Source organism: Balearica regulorum, chromosome 1, assembly GCF_011004875.1.
Source record: "Balearica regulorum gibbericeps isolate bBalReg1 chromosome 1, bBalReg1.pri, whole genome shotgun sequence".
In the NCBI taxonomy this organism is placed as follows: domain Eukaryota; kingdom Metazoa; phylum Chordata; class Aves; order Gruiformes; family Gruidae; genus Balearica; species Balearica regulorum.
Window position 1 is genome coordinate 48,816,786 of NC_046184.1, and position 20,545 is coordinate 48,837,330.

Below are 20,545 nucleotides of genomic sequence, written 5' to 3' on the forward strand. Positions count from 1 at the left end.
AGTCATGACATTTTCAACCTTTATTAGCTGAAACAATCCACCACCAGTACGTACTTGTGTTATGCATGCTCCTGTAAAAGCAACAATTACTGCTACTACATTGACAGTAAGCTGGAACTGAAGAAATTTGGAGATGCTGTCATACACGTTTCGTCCCCACATAACTGCTTTAACAATACTTGTGAAGTTGTCGTCTGTAAGGATAATATCAGAAGCTTCTTTAGCTACATCTGTTCCAGCAATACCCTGGTAGAAAAAGAAAAACACTATGAAATATAACAGGATTCACTGACTTATGTAATAGAAGCTGCTACTATATCCTTGGTCAGCATTCACTTTCATGCACCATGTCTGAAGGACTATTTTAATGTAAGCACCTAAAGTTCTACTGAATCAAGTTCTGCTTATGAGTTCTATTCAAGCATGGGAAAATGTAAACAAACAATAAAAGGTAATGTTGTCTTTAGAAGAAAGACCTTAATAAAAATCCTCAACTTGACCATAAAGACACTGTGTAAGCTCTCCCAAAGAAATGTTACTGAACCCTGTTCAAGTTAAAGGCCACCAGATGGTGCAGTACTAAAGTTTCATCTATGTCCTAATGAGTTTACTATATGGATTCCAGCAGTAGGGCAATGCATGTGTTCATAACACAGTAGAATGATACACATTACCAAAAACCTTTTGCAGAAGAGAATTGGCATTAAACAGTAGAACATGCAATGTCATTGCACATTCTTAAGTTTTAAGCACCTGTAGTCTCTCCTATGGTATCCAAACAGTTAAGCTGACTTCTGTGTAATACCTACTTCAAGGATACTTATTTTGTTTTCGGCATTTCAAAAACACTAACTTAATAGCAAATTTATGATCCTTACTTTTGATATGTTATTTTGCCAAGGAAATGAGTCACCTGCACAGCTACATGTACACCTTCAAAGATACCTTAAAATATACCATCTACTATATGATATTTAAAGCGCTATTTAGATAAGCAATTAGAGAAATTAGTTTCTTACATAGGTGAACATAGAAACTGCAGGAAACATTTCAGTTCTGGAAGATAAAAATAAATCTGCCCCTGACAGTGCCAACTACAGCAGCTATACAATAGCAGAAAGCAGATACTCGTTAAAACAAGACTGTTACAGTCTAGAGAACATTTCATGTATAGCTGTCAAATTTATAAGTTATGCTTTTGAAAAATGCTCCTTGAGAATGACACGAAAGCTCTTCCTCTTCCCATTTTTTCCTTCAAGATTAGCATCTGAGTCAGTGCCTCTGCTCGTAGTGTAGAAGGAGTGTGGTTGTCTTTTTTCCCCCCTTCGAATGCTTCATAATGAGTTTTAAAGACTAAAGTGACCTACTAGCATCAAACTGTACCGTTTCAGCTTAAGACTGAGGAAGAATCTTGAGGCAAGAGGAAGCTTTGGGAATCGATCTTACAGTGTTTTGAAAGACACAGAAAAAAGCTGAAGCCCATGTACTTAAGGCATGAGTTCGTCTAGTGTTAGCATTTAAAGCCAACACTTGCTTTGGCTACCACTTGAAAGGGTAGCTGGGAATTTAAATTGAGAAAGCCAAATAATCTAAGGAACCATCCAGAAAATGCAGATCCTAGATTGTCATAAAACGCTGTTACTTCAGTTGTACTAGAGATGTCTCTTAGTATAGCCTCCAAAGCCATTTTAAACATCAACTGGCAGTCTCTCTCATTATAGTCTGCCTGTTCCTGTGCCTTATTTCATGGAAAACAGATACATAAGCAAGCTCATTCCATACTGCATAGAAGCTTTATTCAAAGTCAACACAGTATGCTATTTAGCACCTAAAGTCATTTTGCCTTATGTTGAACAGATCTCATTTCTGAAATCTTCAATATCAGTAATTCTGTTCCTGCATTTTGCAACAAACCTCTGCGTAAAAAAGTTTTGATTTGCAAGTGACCGCAGATCTGCATTTAAGTTTTATTCAATGGCAAATACCACATTTTCCATCAATAAAAACATGGTTAAGTTGGAAGACTGAGGAAGGAGAAAAAAAGTAGTATGAAGTGTGAGTGATGTTGACTTCATTAACTTAAGTTGTACAGTAGACTCATGAAACAAGCACGGGTTTTTAATCTTTTAAGTGATTTGACAAGTTATTTTATCAGAATAGGTCTCCAAAATACCAAAGATTTTTTAAAAATAAGAATCATACCATAGCAAATCCAACATCTGCCTTCTTCAGAGCTGGACCATCATTGGTACCATCACCAGTTACTGCTACAACTTGCCTCTGTTCAAAGACAGTGCTGTCAATTATACCTACAATAAAATGACATCTTAGTGTTACAGTTCAAAATTGACAACAGAGCACAGATTAAACCTGAAAGAGAAACCCAGTTTTTGTCTTCCTCAGAGTCATAAAAAAAACCCCCAAAAAACCCCAAAACCCCACAACAGATACTTGTACTTGGCTCCATTTCTCGAGCAGGGGAAAAAAAAAAAAAAAGTTGGCAAATGAAGACACCCTCATAGGCATTTCCCACTGCTTGGTCCTAGATTATTTTTTTTCTAGATACAGAACCACCCCCACCCCCCCACACCCCCAGCTTTACTTAGAAGCTCAGATAGTTTTTACTTACCTTTTACTAGAGTGTGTTTGTCAGTGGGAGAAGATCTTGCAAGAACACGAAGCTTTGGCCAAATTTTATCTATTCGCTCTTGCTCTATCTGCAAAGAGAGCATTAGCTATATCTTACAGTTAGGAGACTTAGAATATCTGCTGATCTACTTTACATAGTCAGTATGCTTACCTCTCCTTTTTCATTGCGTATTCTCCTGTTAAAGTCTTTGCCCTCTAAACACAGGAAGTCTTCACCAGGATTCAGAATACCACATTTTAATGCAATAGCACGAGCAGTGTTAATGTTATCACCAGTCACCATACGTACAGTTATGCCTGCACGTTGACACTTTTTTATTGCATCAGGTACCTGTAACAAAAAAACCACCCACAGGCTCAGAGACTGTACAGTAGCTGAGTAAATCTAGACATGTGAGTGAAAGGAATGTTTTTGGCTCAATCCAGGATAACTCTTATTTTAAGATCAAGACTACTGTTATGGCACATCCTTTCCCCCCTTCATTTTCAAATACCCTGGTATTCAAAAATACCACAAAAATCCTCACTACATATAAGGCTGTAGTACTCAAAGGTACCAAGTATTGGTTTGTCATTTATGCTTACGTGAAATAAACTATAGCTCACACTGCACTACTTCACCCATGACTTGTAGTGTGAAGGGGTGATAGTGCAGATCAGACTGGAGCTCCACTTACATGTGGCATAAAAGCTTTCACTATTGAAAAACACTGGCCTCCTTAGACCTCAACGACAAGCCAGACTCCCTTACCTCAGTTCTCAGGTGACAAACCCCTCCACTCCATTATTCCCCATGAGAAGCTGGCAACAAGCACAATGGCTAATATTATCCAAAACAATGCTCCTAATATTTCAAGTGGCAAAAAAATGACAAGTTGTTCCATCTACTGAGACCCTGCACAGTAAGCGCCTTAAGTCATTAGTTTGTACAGAGCTTTAGTAACACAGCATAAGTGACATTAAGAAGTTTTAATCTGCTTTTATAGCTCCATTAACTTTTCCCCCAAGAAATTAATTTTCATTTATCAACTATGCTTAAGGCATACAATAGCAATTCAGTTTCTTGTACTCTCTGCATGATGAACAATAACATGAATCAAGATCTGTTGTCACAGAATCACTGCAGTTTAGTCAGTGACCCTACCTCAGGCCTCACAGGATCTTCAATCCCAACCACAGCAATGCACGTCAGACCAGTAACAATATCATTTTCATTGTCCCATTCTGGCTCAGGTTCCCCTGCTGGGAAGTCTCTGAATGCCAGGCAGATGGTTCTGAGCCCTTCAGAAGCCATTGGCTCAATTACGGTTTTCACGATATCATCGCGGTCCCTAGGTCTAAATACCTTTGGTTCTCCATTAGCACTCAGTATTTTGAAGCACCTGAAAAGAAGTTTAAAGAGTTATCAAATTTTAACCAGAAGTTCAGCCTATTCAATGGCTTAGTCAACTCCAATAAGTTTCTACAAGTTGGGTTTTTTTCCCACTAGACTCACACACAGAGAAAAAACAGTAGCAGCATCTCTAAGGTAATCTTCTCCATACGCACTTAATCTCTTCCCAATTGTGAAACATACTAGCTGTAGAAAGTTAACTGAGCCAGTCATCATAAGATGAAAATAATGCCCAATGAATTTAAGACACAAACATTGGTTAGGTACCTCCCAGAAGTATCCATTTCTCCATTGTACGTAAACAGACTGATGTCTGTGCTGGTTGAGTCAGTCAATCCAGTTTCAAGTTCAATAAAATAATCCCACCTTGTTAACAGTTATACAAGTCTCAGAAGTACAGTACGCTTCCAGAACATCCATGTGGTGCTGAAACAGCTGTAAGCACTAAACTTACAGCACTAAAACCAAACTCCGGTACTACTATCCTTAAGAGTAGTAAGGTTTGGCCCCCTCACAAGCAAAGTGCAGAGAATTCACAGAGCATCTGGCACAGAGTTCTTAATGTGAAGTATTAAGTTAAAACCAAATACTTATATATCTGATTTACGTGTTTAAGATACTAGATTCAACACTATGTACTCTAGCATTTCAACACATGCTCTTTCAGTTATGTTTCTTCGTGCCAAAGATACCGCTGCTTTCATAGACAGCACACATACTTTACCAATATTGATGCCATGAATATAACACTACCAAATATTTTGAACAAGACATTTAATCTTGTTCATCTACATCCTTAGAAAAGATTTATCATAAAGCAATGGGATAAGCATTTGTTTTACAAATTAGTACTAATGTGGCACAAAAAAAAATTAAAAAAAATTATTACTTTTTTAAAAATATCAAGTTCAGACCTGGCAGATCTGCCAGGATGACTATTGTTACATTTAAGTATTTAGTCCAAGGGTTTAGGGCATTCCCAGGTGCTATACATAGAAAAAGGTTTCTGCCTCAGCCAGGAAATGAAAATGAAGCAGTCCCTTAAAGCTTCATAGTATTCATCATAACTGAAATTTGAAGTCTATCTGTATTTCCTCATTTTGGTTATCTGTTCAAATGTCAGCAACCACTAAGGATATCTTGTGTTACCTGCAAGCACAGGGCTTGTGATAAATTAAAAACATTCCAAGATGACTAAATGGCAATAAGCCAATAAGCTTTATGCAAAGATTTCATTGAAACTCACTTAAAATATTTGACTTGATGGTAAGTAAAGAAGAATAAAACTGCTCTGCTTGAAGAAGTTTGCTGTATTTCTTCTACACTTGTTAGTGACTCATTTGTGTCTTATAAATATTCATGTTTAAGCTTTCAATGCTCAGTAGTCATACATGTTATAATAAAGAACGAGCAGCACAATTGACAAACCAGGTTACAAGCTCTGAGATTGATTTCTGGCACTGCAGAGGTAAATGCAGTGGCTTATGGTGCCAAGACTTTTTCCTAGTCGGTGCATACTCTCAAATAGTTTTGGAATTACAACTATTCTAATAGCATCCAAAGCAGTCTAGGTTTTCTTGTTCTTTGCTAAATGCCCTTATTTATTTTCTTATCTCAGTTATGAAGCCAAGTGGACCACATGTGTCTGGGTTGAAGGAGTTCTAGTAACTTCTACAGTTCAATTGCTCAATAAGATAATAGAGTACAAAATACTTGTTCACTGATGAGATGTAGCTTAATCTAGCTATGAAAAAAAACTCACATCTAAATCTAAGTTCTGTATCAAAAGGAACAGGAGTCCTTTAAGGATTGACCTTTTGTTGTCAGCACTAAGTTGAAGAGAAGGACGATTTCATTGTTTTTTCTTTAGTGCATTAGTACTTTCCTAGATAATGATATGGGGGGCTAGTAGCAAGCAAAAAGGTAAATTGAATTGATTAACATAATCTCTGTGCTACTCAGACTAGAAATAGTTTGACATTAGAACCAAAACCAGACTGACTACAACTGCTGTTCCTAGAGAACATGATGCACACATGCTTGACTTCTCTCCTCACCTAGTTAGGAGTTACCACAGCTTTCTTCACACCTAAAGGTTTGTCCCACTGGTGACTAATCTCTCACTAATAGTCTAATCTCATTCTAATAAATCCTCTATAGATGGGCAGATGGATAAGGAAGCAATTCACTTTGTCACATTAAAAACCCCTCAAATTTCTCCATTGGCCAAGTTCAACCTCTTGTTTAAAATGATCAACTGGGACACCAAATTGCACAGTCTTTTAAAGTCAAAAGTAATCGCTTTTCAAAGGCACAAGTCCTTCCTGGAATTTAGACATATCAGCTGTTGGGACTTTACTGGAAGATGGTTAAGCATTTTGACCAACCACACCTAAAATTAAAATAGTTTAGCTAGAGAATAGATCAATTCATAGATGCTTTCCTGTATCAGAGCAGAGTTCACAAGTTAGAATTAATTGCAACCAGCTCTTTTGGGGGGGGGCCGGCCTGGGGTGTGAGAATTAAAGTAACTGAAATGCTAATTGCCCATCTTGCTGTGGAAAGTCAAACAACTGAGGGAGACAAGCTGGGGAACTGGCTGCAATCACAAGAGTAAAGGACTGCGGCACTTGTTTGTGAAGGAGACAAATATTTCGCAGACTATGGCACAATGTTGTTTAGCACTTCAGTGTCCTCACCTACCACAACATTTAGCCAAATTTAAGTGCTGAATTACAATAGTGGTTGTTCTTACTTTTTAAGAACTATCTCAGAGGCACCTTTACTGAATATCCGGAAACTGCCATCAGAGTTTTTTAACACAGTACTCATAGATTTTCTAACAGAGTTGAAGGTGTACACTTTGTACAAATCCTCTTCTGGTATCTCATTTCTTACGTCCTGATAATCACGTTTTAAATCCAAGAGCAATCCCAGCAAGGCACATTCAGTTTTATTTCCAACGTGACGTGGTAGGCCACCTTCTTTTTCAGGAGGCTGTGGGAAGAACAAGAACCTTTGTTGATTAGGATGTTAACTTATGAACCACTGAAGTACAACGTTTAGAAAACAAGGAAGCTAAGGCCAAGCTTAGCTCTGCGATCAGGAAGTTTCACTTTTGCAATGATTACTCTATAAATTTCTATGAGTCATGAGCCAAAGTCATACTGCTGACTTTTGTAAGTAGCTTCTTCTGTACCTGTTTAGGATCTTTCAGTCCCTTTCTCAGACTCAAAAATCACCCATTAAGTTTGTATCAAATCCCAACACGACCTTTCTAAAAGGCATTTTCCATTGATTGAAATATCTATCTGATCAATTGAGTGTAGTCCCTGAATAATTATTTTGCATTTTAAAAGGACAGATAAACTGACTTAAGAAAGCTAAATGGCATTATTTCTGCTAAATTAAAGTATTCTCTCCTGTAATAACTCTTCCTCAATGACTTAGACTACGATCCCATCACCTGTTAGCCTTCTACTGAACAAACTAAGTCTTTAAGCTTCTTAAGTCTCACTACAAGTTCCGTTTTCCAGGCCATGGCCTATTTAACTGGAAAGAGTTCAGAAACAAGTTTGCAACCCTTTAATACCAGAACAAGTTTCTTATCTCAGCAATTTGGAATATGAACGTACTAGTGCTATAAGTAAAGGAGTATTTATCTCAAGATATTTCTGAGCTTATGTATCTATAACATTGCAGTGTAGTTTGTAGCAAAAAAGGCAGAAGCACTTACTCAGCCTGACATACCTCAAGCAGCTAGAGCTGAACTATATTAATCACAAGTCAGTGATCCATTTTGTTGTTCAGAAGTGCAAGATTTTGGATTTGGTTGCACTGAATATTCACACTTTTAAAGTGTTCACTTTAATGTGAAGTTTAAGATGTCCAGTTCCAGGCTCCTCAGTACAAGAAGCATGGACATGCAGGAGCAAGTCCAGCCATGGGCCACAAATATGATCAAGAACTGGAGCACCTGACATACGAGGAGATGCTGAGACACCTCGGATTGTTTAGCCTGGAGAAGAGAAGGCTCTGGAGCAGAAACTTGTATATACTAAATACCTGAATAGGGCAGGCAGGTGGAGCAACAGTAAGGTAAACACTGCCAAGCCAGACTTAGTGGTGCCCAGTGAGAGGGTAACAGGCAATGGGTACAAACTGAAACTCGTGAAATGCCATTTGAACATAAAGAAACACCTTTTTACTCTAAGGGACCTGGTAAAATACTTGACCAGGTTGCCCAGACGTTGCAGAGTCTCCACCCTCTGAGATCCTTAAAACCTGACTGGATATAGCTCTGAGCAACATGCTCTGGCTGACCCCGCTTTGAACACGGGGTTGGACCAGAAGATCTCAAGAGCTCCCCATCAGTCCTCTGTGATTCAGTAAAACAGATCAACTCTGACTACACTGGATGTAATTTGATTAAAAATGTAGTAGTAAGGGTCAGTTTACACGGGGCTACTTTTTTGTCTTTCTATAAAAAGATCTTTAGAAAATAGACTGTGAAACTCCTCACATGCTATAACTCATTAGTAGTATTTCAGTCTCGCTTCAGAGAAATTGGTGCTGGTGATCTTGATGTGCTGCCTCAAGTACTGCTATTGAGGACAATCTTGCAGAGGCAACATCTTTATTGGCTGAAAAGTAGCTTTCGGACTGGGGTTTTACTGTTATTCCTGTATAAAGCATTCATGGTGGAAGCTTCTACTAAATCTTGAAGTGCTACTATATTTATTTTTTAAAGCTAAAATTTAAGTATTATTTTTACTACCTTAAAGAACAAGTTATGCAACACGTTGGAATAACTACAGCAAAGAAGTTATATTTGGAGTTGCAGAAAATGATGCACACAAAAGTGCTAAATAGGTCAGTATTTAAAGTGTGTAACAGTCCGTTATTCCTTTTATTTCAAAATATTTTGGAAGTCTCAAAGTATGAGCAAAGATATTACAATTCTAAAGCCTACAAACTCATAAAACAGTATCTGGAATAAAAATCCATCAAAATCCTCATCTGTACTTGCATTTTCTCATTATATTCTAGCTAATGTTATGCTAGTCTTGCATCTTTACTTTGAAGGAGCACTCAAATTGAGCCAAGATGCTCTTCAAGTAAGGTAAACAGCCCCACTTATTAAAACAAATTTAGACACAACTGTGAACTTAAAGGAAGTTATCTTCCTGCAATTGTATCTTTGAATTACCAGTTTTAACTGAATAAGCTATTTTTGAAGTTTAGTCTCAAATGAACGGTTGAGCAATTTACAGCAGGTACAAAATACTTTATGCTGCATTTTGTCACACACTTACGCTTAACTGCCTACCATGCAGCCACCAGACAATTTGCATCTTTTGAGGAAGTTGTTTAGTTACCTTGATTAGAATGAAAAAATCCACTTACCAGTATTTTGGAAGTATAAGCACAATTAACAGAAATTCCTGTCACAAGGTAAGCCATAGTTTTCTCTGGAATAGCTTCTGGTTCTGGAATTTTTTTATAATGTTTTTCATTGATGTAGGCTTGGACCACTGTCATTCTATTCATGGTCAATGTTCCCGTTTTATCTGAGCAAATAGCTGTTGCATTGCCCATTGTTTCACATGCATCCAGATGTCTCACCAAGTTATTATCTTTCATCATTTTCTAAGGAAATAAAAGCAGTCAACAGCTATCCATGGCCAATACTTCACATTTCAGAAATTCTCATTTGGGGTGTCTAGTCTTACACAGTAGATTTAGAAGACACTCAGCCTTTAAGTTATCTGGCATCTTACAGAGGAAGAATTTGTAGCTGCCACATTCTGTAAGGATTTCTTTAAGTCTGTTATGTCACAGTAAACTTCATTTTGAACAAGGTTCATAAATACAGTCTTAATCTCCTGTATCTGCATGTCACACTGACTACTGATACTATTCAAATACAAACTGGGAGCCTAATGTTTCAGCTGAGGTAGTGAGGACTACACAGGTTTCATAGGTCAAATACCACTTTAAATTCTTTACTTAACAGGTTTGGATAGCATTTTAACCTTGAAGAGGCAGAGTAACTTCAAATGATAGAATATGAAGGCCACTACTAGTTAGTGCTGTAAGAACACAGCTTAAACAGCCATTGCCTTTACAATTAGATTTTCAGATCAATAACCAGTCTCCGCATGCTGAAGCGGTAAGAAAATTAAGAGAACAAAGAGCATGAATTAAAAAACATCCTGCATAATAAATAGAAAGCTAGATGTTCGATCCTCAAGGAGAATCAATCTGGAAACTTTTGTAGTAGTTGCTTAACACATCAGTTAGGTAGACATTCAGGTTTACAGAAGAGTTTGTTATTCACAAACTCTAACACATCTATCTATTATAAGCAAATGCTCCAATGTTAGGAGCTAAACCCATTTTTGGTTGGTGATAACAGGCTGTCACTGCTCACTGTTCATGTTAGTGTGTATTCAGAGATTAAGAAAAACAGTGTTGGATTTCTTACGCAGGTCATGGAAACATGAAAAGCTTCTCCCCAGACTGTTTCGTATGTATGTCATACAGCATACCTCAACTGAGATTTTACAGCTAATGAATACACCCACCTACCTTTAAAATCTGTTCCCCCTCTATCAACTTACCTTAACAGAGTAAGCCAGAGATATAGTGACTGCAAGTGGAAGACCTTCTGGTACTGCCACCACCAAGACCGTAACTCCAATAATGAAGAACTTCACAAAATACTGAATATAAATTGGTGTACATTCAGCAAGCCAAGGTCTCTTCTGAACCCAGAAGGTATCAATTACAAAATATAACACAAGGATAATGACTGTGATTGCAGACATCAACAAACCTTGTTAAAAAGAGAATAAACAGTTTTTAGAAATTATCTCAAATATTTGGCAATAGATTGTGGATAAGTGCAAATATTTCTGCCTTTACAGAAGCTAGTTTATAACTCAGTTTTTAATCAGGCAAGTCAGGGAGCATTGAGGTAGTTCTCAGAGGTGTTCCAAATTCCAATGTAAGAATTTCCTCATGCATTTCACCTAGAAACTTCTAAAATCTTTTTTTTTTCCTTCCCATTTAATTGAAAAATGTAGATCTCATTATGAACAGGAGACATCAATATGTAAAGTCAATTGACTAAGCAGAAGAAGAACTGAAATAGTTCAGCAGGCCTTCAACGATTGTACTGCTGACTTATTCAGGAGAGAAAGCTGCTGACAGTCTGTGCCCTGCTTCCTGCTGAAGGTGGGATTAAATATGGCAGCTAAGCACGGTGTTCAATGAACTAGGAGTAAATGGGAAGACAAATCAGAACTGCCGTTAGCAAGCAGAGCAGCACACTTAAGTCACCACATGAAAACAGTGGAGGAAAATGGACCTGGCCGGAATAAAGGAACAGAAATCACTGAAGTGTCAGCTCTTTATAGAAAGATGCTTCAGTGTGTGCACTGTCCCAAAGCAGCAGGACAGAAAAATACATGCATGAAGTAGATGAGCATTAAGGGTGTGTGAAGAATTACAATAGGTCAAAAGGTGCATAAAGGAAAACAAGAGTTCTTATTTATGAGAGTTATGAAAAAAAATGTTTGATAAGAACAGTATTTTACACTAAACACACCACAGAAGCTTTATTCAACATTTGTTAGTATACGTTTCTCTGAAAAATTAACATTGTTATACATAACTATGGAGTGCTACAGCTAAAAGTTTAATTATTTTGTTCTCACACCGTAACTGTCTTATGACATAGAACCTGAAGTCAGCGCTTTTTGAGCTATGGGCTGGGCTACAAGACTTCTAGAAGTTCCTTCTAGCCTAAGTCTTTCAACAATTCTACATGGACCAAAATAAATCCTGAAATATTTGAATTAAATCTCTACATACTAGATAATATAGCCTAAAATTTACACTGAACTTCATAAGCAACAGTTTATCAGATGTTTTGACAAGACAGCTGAATATTAGCTGATAGAAGAGCAACAGAAGCTACAGAATAGTAGAAAGTCAATAAAAATGTTACATATCAGCAAGGCATATGTTAAGCGGAAATTCCTAAGCCTCTGAAAGTACGAGAGATGACCTGGTCAACCCTACCACATTTTCCAGACTTCACTCAATTTATAGTTCCCTAGGTATATCACTAAATGCCATATCTTATCTAAAAAGATCTTTCATAACAGTTGGCCAATGTTACGAAGTTGGAATTTTCTCTCCCAGAAGCTGACACACTAAAGCCTGAATCTTTAAAAGCCATTCACATGACAGTCTGAGAAGCCATCAGCACACTCAGGCACAATGGCATACTTGTATGCATTGGAATTTTGCACTTAAGCAGCTAGCCTTGACTCGTTTGATTATTTTATCCTCTCACATACCATGCATATTCCAACTTTATTCAAACATGTGACATCAACATAAGGAGGGTACTGATATGTCATACCTGCTTTGCCAATCTGAACTGCAAGTTTTGTGAGTTTGCCTTGAAGAACCGACTTTTCTTTCTTTGGCAAATTTGATCTCTTCTTGTCTTTCTCATCTCCATCCCCACCATCCTCACTCTTCAGTGGTTGCATTTCCATGGCTGCACCATCCTGAGCTTTAGCTAGAAGTTAAGATCAAATAAAGTTTAGCCACTGGGGAGTCCCCAAAATCAATGATGCTTAAAAAGCTTAACACCACTAGGCTCCACTAAACACCAGTACTGTGTAGTCCCTTGTGATGCCATACTACACGTGAATGTTTAAACAAGCATACTGAGTGTAGATGCCCAGGTGCTGGCAGCAGGGGAGCTGCAGCCTGTGGATAGGACCATGGTGAGGCAGACTGTCCTCCTGCAGCCCACGGAGGACCACAGTGGAGCAGATTTCCACACTGCAGCCTATGGAGGACCCCATGCTGCAGCCTGTGAAGGGCCCATGCTGGAGCAAACTCTTGGCAGCAGCTGCAGTCCGTGGGAGATGCACGCTTGTGCAGTCTGTTCCTGAATGACTGCACCCTGTGGGAAGGGCCCACATTGGAGAAGTTCATGAAGGACTGTCTTTTCACCCTATTTTCTGCCTCGTCCTGCTGAGGAGTGGGAGTGAGAGAGCAGCTGGGTGGGCATATGGCAGCCAGCCAAGGTTAACTCACCCCAACAAGACAGCTTGAAAATCATTGGTAAAGGTTACTTTTGTAGTATCTAGCTATGTTGAGACTACCAAGTTCATTTAAGCATTTGTTTTGGGCAGATTCACTTATACCATCTTTAGCATAAGCACTTTGGATTTAAGTATTCAACATGCATATTCATAGGAAAGTATGCATTCATTACATGCACTCTCAGAAAATAAGGACTTGCAAGACAGGATCAGAGAACCTGCATTTACCTTTGTTACGGTTTTCAACAGCTCCATCTTGCTTTTTACCTGTCGGAGAGGGTAACAAGTTGTGTTTTAAATTGGCAATGCAAAGTTCATTTCAGTTTATGTTTATATTTAATGCATCCATTACCACATGATGAAACAAGCAACTGCATTTTTAAAAGTGTAGAACAAACTGGATACAGAGGGCTGACATAACCAAGGCTTTAAAAGTATAGGTCAACTCACAGAAACAGCTGACATCAGTTTTATGGACTTTTTTTTCCCCCATACAAGACTGCTGCAGTGCTACGCTATCATAGTTAAGTTTGTACAAATTACTGATCTAGACATTTATTACTTGTGAAGAAAGCTTTTAAAAGGCTTGCCTAAATGTTTTTCTAGGAAAGAAGTTTGCGACATTAAAGTAATTCTGGTGGCCTCAGTCTTACTCCCTGTTCTTCCAACACTTGGCAACTGTATCTGACTACTGCTGCAAATGAACTGTAGGATCTCACTTTCAGAATGAGTGCTTTTGTACAACACTGCAGAAGCTACTGTAGTATAAAATATTTATAAATCCACACGAAAGCTTAATGGAGGTATAGCGCTGGATTACTGGATCTATGCTAACCCTATTTACGCAAGCATGAACATAATCTGTTGGCAAGATACCAATATTATACCACTACAGGAATAGTTCAAATTCATAATAAAATATTGCTCCTACCTCTCTTCAGAAATGGAGTTCAACAAGAGATCATAAAGAAGGACAGTGAAATAATGAAATAAATTTATGAGTGAAACATTAAAGGTAACTAGAAGACTGACACATCATGTGTAGCTTCTTGGGGTGGTGCTAGGGGACACACTATCTTTTTTTTGTTTGGGTTTTCAGGTAAAACGGTTTAGATACTACCTTGGCAAATGACAAACTTTTCTCCTAAGTAAAGAGAGCAAGAGTTATAGTTCCTATTTGCAATAACCTGAAATGAAAGCACAAAATTGACAAACTTACTGAAAAATCCTGGGTTTTTTTGTATCATTGGTAATTCATTAAGTCTTTAGCCTTAGGTTACGTAGACTGAAGTCCATGAGAATACTCAGGTAGAAGAAAATAAAATTATCAAGCAGCCTGTCTGGCATGACATTTAATACCTCCACTACATTATTACTGTAGACACAGTCTGATTTCCCTCCGAGCATCCTCAGACCAGCCGGGGGCGGGGGGAGAGCAAGCATGTTCACCTTCTCCAGAAGATGGAAGATGCCACTTCAGACTTAAGAACTCATCATTGTATCCTCATTTAGTACTAATTTAGTATTTGTTCTTTCCTAGTTCCCCTTTCCTTCTTACAAGAGCAAAGTTCTACACTTCAGTTATTTCTAACTCCTTGTACATATGTTTCCTTTCACTCTGAACCAAGCCATACACAGCCAACTAAAAATAGCCACTTTAATCTCCTTAACATTCACAGAGAAGCTAATTTAGTTTATCCTGAATTTTACCAAGGAGAATCTTATCAGGCACCTAACTTAAGGGAAAGAGGAAGTTGTCTATCTTGGGAGACAAAAAACCCCCACAAGTGTTCAGGCCCTAGAACACACCAAAACACTACTTGTCAAAAAGATGACTTCTTATAGAATAATAACCACTGTCAGGATATTAATAAAAGCTATAATCTTCTCCATATCTCCTGTGGCAGTCGGTACTGTTGCTTGCTTCCTTCTTCCTCTACAAGGGAAAAAGCAAAGTATAGAAACTGTTCCACACTAATCCCTGGAAGAGCTGCAGGTCAACTTTTACACTTCACTACCAGCTTGAGCTTGAAACTAATTTTGAAATTCCAAATCTTCTTGTAACAATTCTTGTAACTTCTGAAGAAAATTACTACTTTAAGTTTCAAGAAGGGCCAAAAAAGTAATGTATTTGTGGATTAGGACAAGACAAAAAGCACAGTTCAGAGCATACATTTCAACAATTGCCTCTTTAGTTTGAAGGCCACCGAGATTCCTGAGCAAATTTCTGTATGGCTTTCTATTTATGGGTTTCCATTACTGTTTCATATTCCTCTGATGAAAAAGTACATTTTTCTGCCAAGAATCCTCAGACTCAGCCCCATCCAGTAGATCTCACAACAGTTTCAAGAAAAATTTTTGCTGCGGTGAAGCTCAGTCCTGAACATGCCTTGTAAGAACTAGTATCAAAACATTACCGGTTAACATTTCTAAGCTTTGATTCTCAGGATAAAGGCTACGGCTTAGATAAGTGACCTTATAATTCGTGCTACCGAACAAGTCCTTCAGAAAAAGGAAGATAACCCATTTCACACTTCACAGAAGGGCTCCAAAATGCTCTGGGTTACAAGCCATTCATCCCTCCAAAAATAGTTTACAGAAAAATGCTGCTAGGGATTTGCCTTGTGTGTATCTCTGAGCAAAGTTTCAACTCTGGAAGAAAAAGAATGGCAGAAGCAGTTGTCTGCTCATCTTTAACAAAATCAGACTTATATATCCTTAAGATATCCATAAACTCCACAGTATCAACAACACAAGCTTTCCCCTTCATGCGTCATAGAACTCCCTATACAGGACATTTTCTATCTGTCAAAAGCAGAACTAGATACTTATTAGGTTGAGTTATTGGTAATAACCTGTTTGCCATAAACAAATACTTGCTATTAAACATGAATGTACTTTGAAGTTACACAAGATGGCAGTTTAACGATTTATACACGGTATAGCTGGTTAGGAGTTGTAAACTTTCCAACCTCAAATTAATTAATGGATTAATTAAATCCACATGACAAGAGTTAGTAGTAGTAGTGTATTCTCAGGTCACTGGACCTGTGGGGTTTTTTTCCTGTGAAACCTACTGAAAATGAGGTTTAAAAAAGATTTCTGGCTCCAGATGACTAGAACATGTTTTTATCCAGTAACAGTCAGGAGTTCACCCCTCCCTCCCTCGGGATTTAAGATTATTACACCTACTTTTCTTGTCTTTCTTCTCTTTTTCCTTCTCCTTCTCCTCTTCATCTCCTCCAGCCCCAAGTAAGGTAAAGATGATTCCAGTCTGAGAGTTCACACCTACAGCAGTAACTACCATTCTCCCAGAGCCTTCCATCACATGTGTACCTGAAAGATTGAATCAGGTTTTCCACTGAGACTTGAGCAGATGACAGAGCACAAAGGAAATGAGTTCTCAAACTTCACGTTGATGAAACTATAAGATGTGTATGTATACCACTGTGTTCCCCTACAGTTTTAATTGCCAAAACTATCTGGAAAAATAAAACCATAAGCAACTAGACAAAATGTTTTCAGTTTTAAGAGTCTACTCACTTGACGGAGTTTTGTGCTAGTTGCACTGGTTTTGGATACTTTTAGGACACAGCCTAGATATGGTCCAGTTTGCCAGATTTTAACCTCAAAAATGTAAATAAACATTTTACCCCCAGAAACAACCCACTTTCTTCAAGAATTGTCAAATGTTACACACCTGACAGCAGCATAGGATCTCTGTCCAGAGATTTCTTAACATGATCAGATTCTCCAGTCAGTGAGCTTTCATCAATTTTGAGGTCATTTCCTTGAATGAGTACACCATCAGCCGGTAAAAGATCACCTACGAGAGATCACTGGGTATGTTGACTGCAGTTCCTTTTTTAAAAATAAAAGAAAGTTCAACTTTAAAAATATGTTTACCATATTTCACTTGAGCAATATCTCCAACAATTATGTCAGCTACTGGTATTTGGATGACTTGGCCACCTCTGATGACTGTGAATTTCTGTTCTTGTTCAATACGGCTCTGCAATCCCCGAAATTGTTTCTCTTTACTCCAGTCATTGAAAGCTGTTACTAATACCACACAAACTACAGATAGGAGGATTGCTGCTCCTTCAATCCAACCTGCTTCAGATTCCTCCTCTTCTTCACCAACATTTACTGATCCACATACTGTAGAAAACAGGTTTTAGATTTAAGAGAGTTCACGCAGATAGTTATTCCAACAACAAAAAGTTTTGCCAAACAGAAGAAACCATTAATAGTTGCTAAACATTTTCTGTGGTAGTCATCTTTGCAGTTTTACATTTATTTTCAGTAAGAGTAACACATAAAGAAGCTAAAGAACCTGAAAGCTAGAACAGCTCAAGGAAGTTAAACCACCTAGAATTTACATCCCTGCTTACCTGAACATAAGAGAAGTTGATATAAAAAGTTACCTGTCCTTATTATCTTGTTAAATGATGGCACAAGAATGCCAGACTAGACAATTAGTTAGCTACATTCTGCTTTCTCAACATTTCCCACTTCACCTTTACCTCAACAAGCCAGATATCATTGCAAAAATTCAGTTCAATGAAGGCCAGATCCCTTCATCTTCCATTTAGAAGTATAAATACAGCTTCATTTCTTAAATTAGAAAAGTTACTGGTGTCATATTGCAAATCAAGGAAAATTTAAGGCTTGCTGACTCCCCAAAGAAAGCACATGACTGCAAATTATAAGTTACTTAAATATTTGAAGCAAAGCTAAAAAACCACTTGCACAAAAACATGACTGTATCTAAGACAAGTTCTTGTTTCTGCTGCTTGCACTTTACCTTTGGCATTATCTTGGTCAGAATGATACCAGATCATGATCAGGGAAATCTCATGTTGCCCTTTTAAGGCAAGCTAGAGTTTTAGTAGCATTCTCTCAATAACGAACAAGCTGTTTTTCCACTGACTTACTGTCTCCCATCAGATTCACAGTACAGGCATGTTGGACCAGGAAAGTCAGTAGTATAATACTGATAAAATAAAAGTAGATGCCTACTTTTTAAAAAGTTTACTTACATGATTCATTTCCTCCTGGAGGCTGGTAAAAAGAAAGGCCCAAGGATACTACGGCTGCAATTTCTAATATAATTAGTGTAACGTCCTGTAGTGCTTCCCATACTAACTGAAGAAATGTTTTTGGCTTTTTAGGAGGTATAAAGTTCTTCCCAAAAACTGCTTCTCTCCTTTCTATATCTGCTGGATTTCCACTTAGACCTGTTTAATAATAAGACAAAGTTAGTGACACTTATTTGCATTTCACCCTCACATTAGAAGTGATTGAGGTTTCCCATTCACGGAGTCAAGTCCCACTCCGTATTTCAGTGACAATACTGAAAAGCCATATCTCAGACATAGTTACATAAGTGTTACCCTTAAATCAGAGTCACTACAGAAAACCAGCTATACTTTATATTGGCAAAGCATGAATTATAAAATAAGCTGATGGTCTACCTACTTGCACTTAATACGACATAGCAACAGAATAATAGTAATAAACATGCCTTTGTACAAAATAAACAAGTTCCCAAGACAAGATCATTAACAAAGTTACTACTATCGAGACTGAGTAGCACCATGCAGATTGAGCAAGACCGCAGCTTGCAAAGCCAGATCTGGTTCCCACTGTAGTGATTCTATATTCACAGATAACATCCTAGGATCCTACAATTAATGTAAAATTTATAATAAAATATGTAATAATTAATAATATAAAATACTATAAATATTATATTTGTATATTATTTACTTATGATATAAAAGAATATAAAAAGCTGGTGAAGCTCTCCAGGCATCACGTGGAAAGAGGCAGCCACTTAATGCTGCTTCTGCCAGGACAGCAGTTGTTTCCTCTTCTGAAGCTTCACTTTCTTTATCTCCTCTCACATAGAGAGAGCCCATATTTAGTACTGTGCAGGGTCTGTCACCTCAGTTTTGTACCTATCATCTTTATTATATGGCATATTTCTTTCAGAGTCCTCTTCTGTTTCAACTCTTGTACCATCCTTAAGGGACATTAGCATGCTTCAAGAATTAGCCAAGTCCTTAAAAATAAAGGAATACCAAGTATATTCAATGTAAAGTCATGCACTCAAGGTCTTCCATAAGAACATCTTCAAGGTCTTCCATAAGAGCATCTCCTGTTTACTTCCAGTTGCCTAACATGCCATTCAGAATTTAAGCCACTAGCTCATTTTTCAAAGCAAAATGGCGAAACATACAGCCATGTTCATAGCAAAGGTGTGGAGAGTTCAACCATATTGCCCCAAGGTTATAATCAGCACCTGCTTAAAGACAACAATTTTCTTAGTAGCAGGTTTTTACAGTAGTTAATCAAACCACTTAGTGATAAAGACATTGCAAACACGGTAGGCAATCAGCAAGAACAGCAACCACTGCAACTGCCTTTCATAATAAGTGATTTAACACCTCTAACAGACATTTCCTAGAACCATCACATATTTCAAGACGCTTTGCAAAGACTACTGAATTGCAAAGCTCAGTTTTAAATGCTAACTGCTATATAATCACTTAAATGAAAAGCAAAATATTATGTGCACTTTTCAAAAGTGAAACGAATTAAACATACTCTCAGAGTACATAATAAATTAGATTTATTCTAACACTCTTAGATTCACCTTGAATTCATTGCTTTGGATGTTTAATACAAAGGAGTAATTTTACTGGTTAGCCATAGCACTACACTTCTTGAAGTTCAAGCTTTGAAGTGCCTACTTTCACTCTCAACTCAAAGAGCACTGCAAGACCTTTTTGAAAATCAAGCTTTACAAGAGGATCTATAGAAACTCAAGACAACTTGGCCATTCCAAAAGGCTGGACCATATCACTATTCTGCAAGAGATACCATTTCTCTCTTCTTTTTAGCATGGCAGAGTTTGGAAGATTATTTACATAACGTCAGCAGCACCAGTTTCCTCCTTCCTTCACAGGGTACCAGGATGCAGAACATCAGAAGTATACAGAATGGTCTTTGAAGAATGAAAAGTGTTTTCCAACAAGACTATATAAAGTCAAGCTACTATCAGAACCACTTAACAAAGACTAGTAAATAAACCTAGCAAAGACAAAACGCATTTATATTTCTAGTATTTGCCATAATACACCAGGCACCATTACTGAACTCACTACATTTACCACACAGCTGGCAGTTTCATAGTTCACAGTCTACAGTCCTGAGGTCGAAACTACTGCCATTATATTGTTAGTTATGTATCTCAGTAGGGTAATTTATGTTATTTGGGGTTAAGTTTGAAAAATATTAGGCAAGGAACTAGTTAAAGCTTCATATACAAATTTTATTAGAAATCTAGAAGTTACTAGACAATCAA

At 37.7% G+C, this 20,545-nt stretch overlaps 1 protein-coding gene across 11 annotated transcripts in view; it reads right to left on the reverse strand.

Moving 5' to 3' along the window:
• The window catches only part of ATP2B1 (ATPase plasma membrane Ca2+ transporting 1), a 65,920-nt gene that overhangs the window by 11,741 nt on the left and 33,634 nt on the right, over window positions 1–20,545 (reverse strand). For all 11 annotated transcript variants that reach the window (XM_075748434.1, XM_075748399.1, XM_075748383.1 and 8 more), the window contains exons 3-16: window positions 18,216–18,413; window positions 17,080–17,334; window positions 16,874–16,999; window positions 16,366–16,509; window positions 13,402–13,440; window positions 12,477–12,638; window positions 10,666–10,880; window positions 9,449–9,691; window positions 6,798–7,039; window positions 3,794–4,031; window positions 2,801–2,980; window positions 2,630–2,717; window positions 2,203–2,309; window positions 55–246 (exon numbers count right to left, since the gene is read on the reverse strand). In XM_075748434.1, the coding sequence (XP_075604549.1) occupies window positions 55–246; window positions 2,203–2,309; window positions 2,630–2,717; window positions 2,801–2,980; window positions 3,794–4,031; window positions 6,798–7,039; window positions 9,449–9,691; window positions 10,666–10,880; window positions 12,477–12,638; window positions 13,402–13,440; window positions 16,366–16,509; window positions 16,874–16,999; window positions 17,080–17,334; window positions 18,216–18,413 (2,429 nt within the window). The remainder of the gene's footprint in view (window positions 1–54; window positions 247–2,202; window positions 2,310–2,629; window positions 2,718–2,800; window positions 2,981–3,793; window positions 4,032–6,797; window positions 7,040–9,448; window positions 9,692–10,665; window positions 10,881–12,476; window positions 12,639–13,401; window positions 13,441–16,365; window positions 16,510–16,873; window positions 17,000–17,079; window positions 17,335–18,215; window positions 18,414–20,545) is intronic.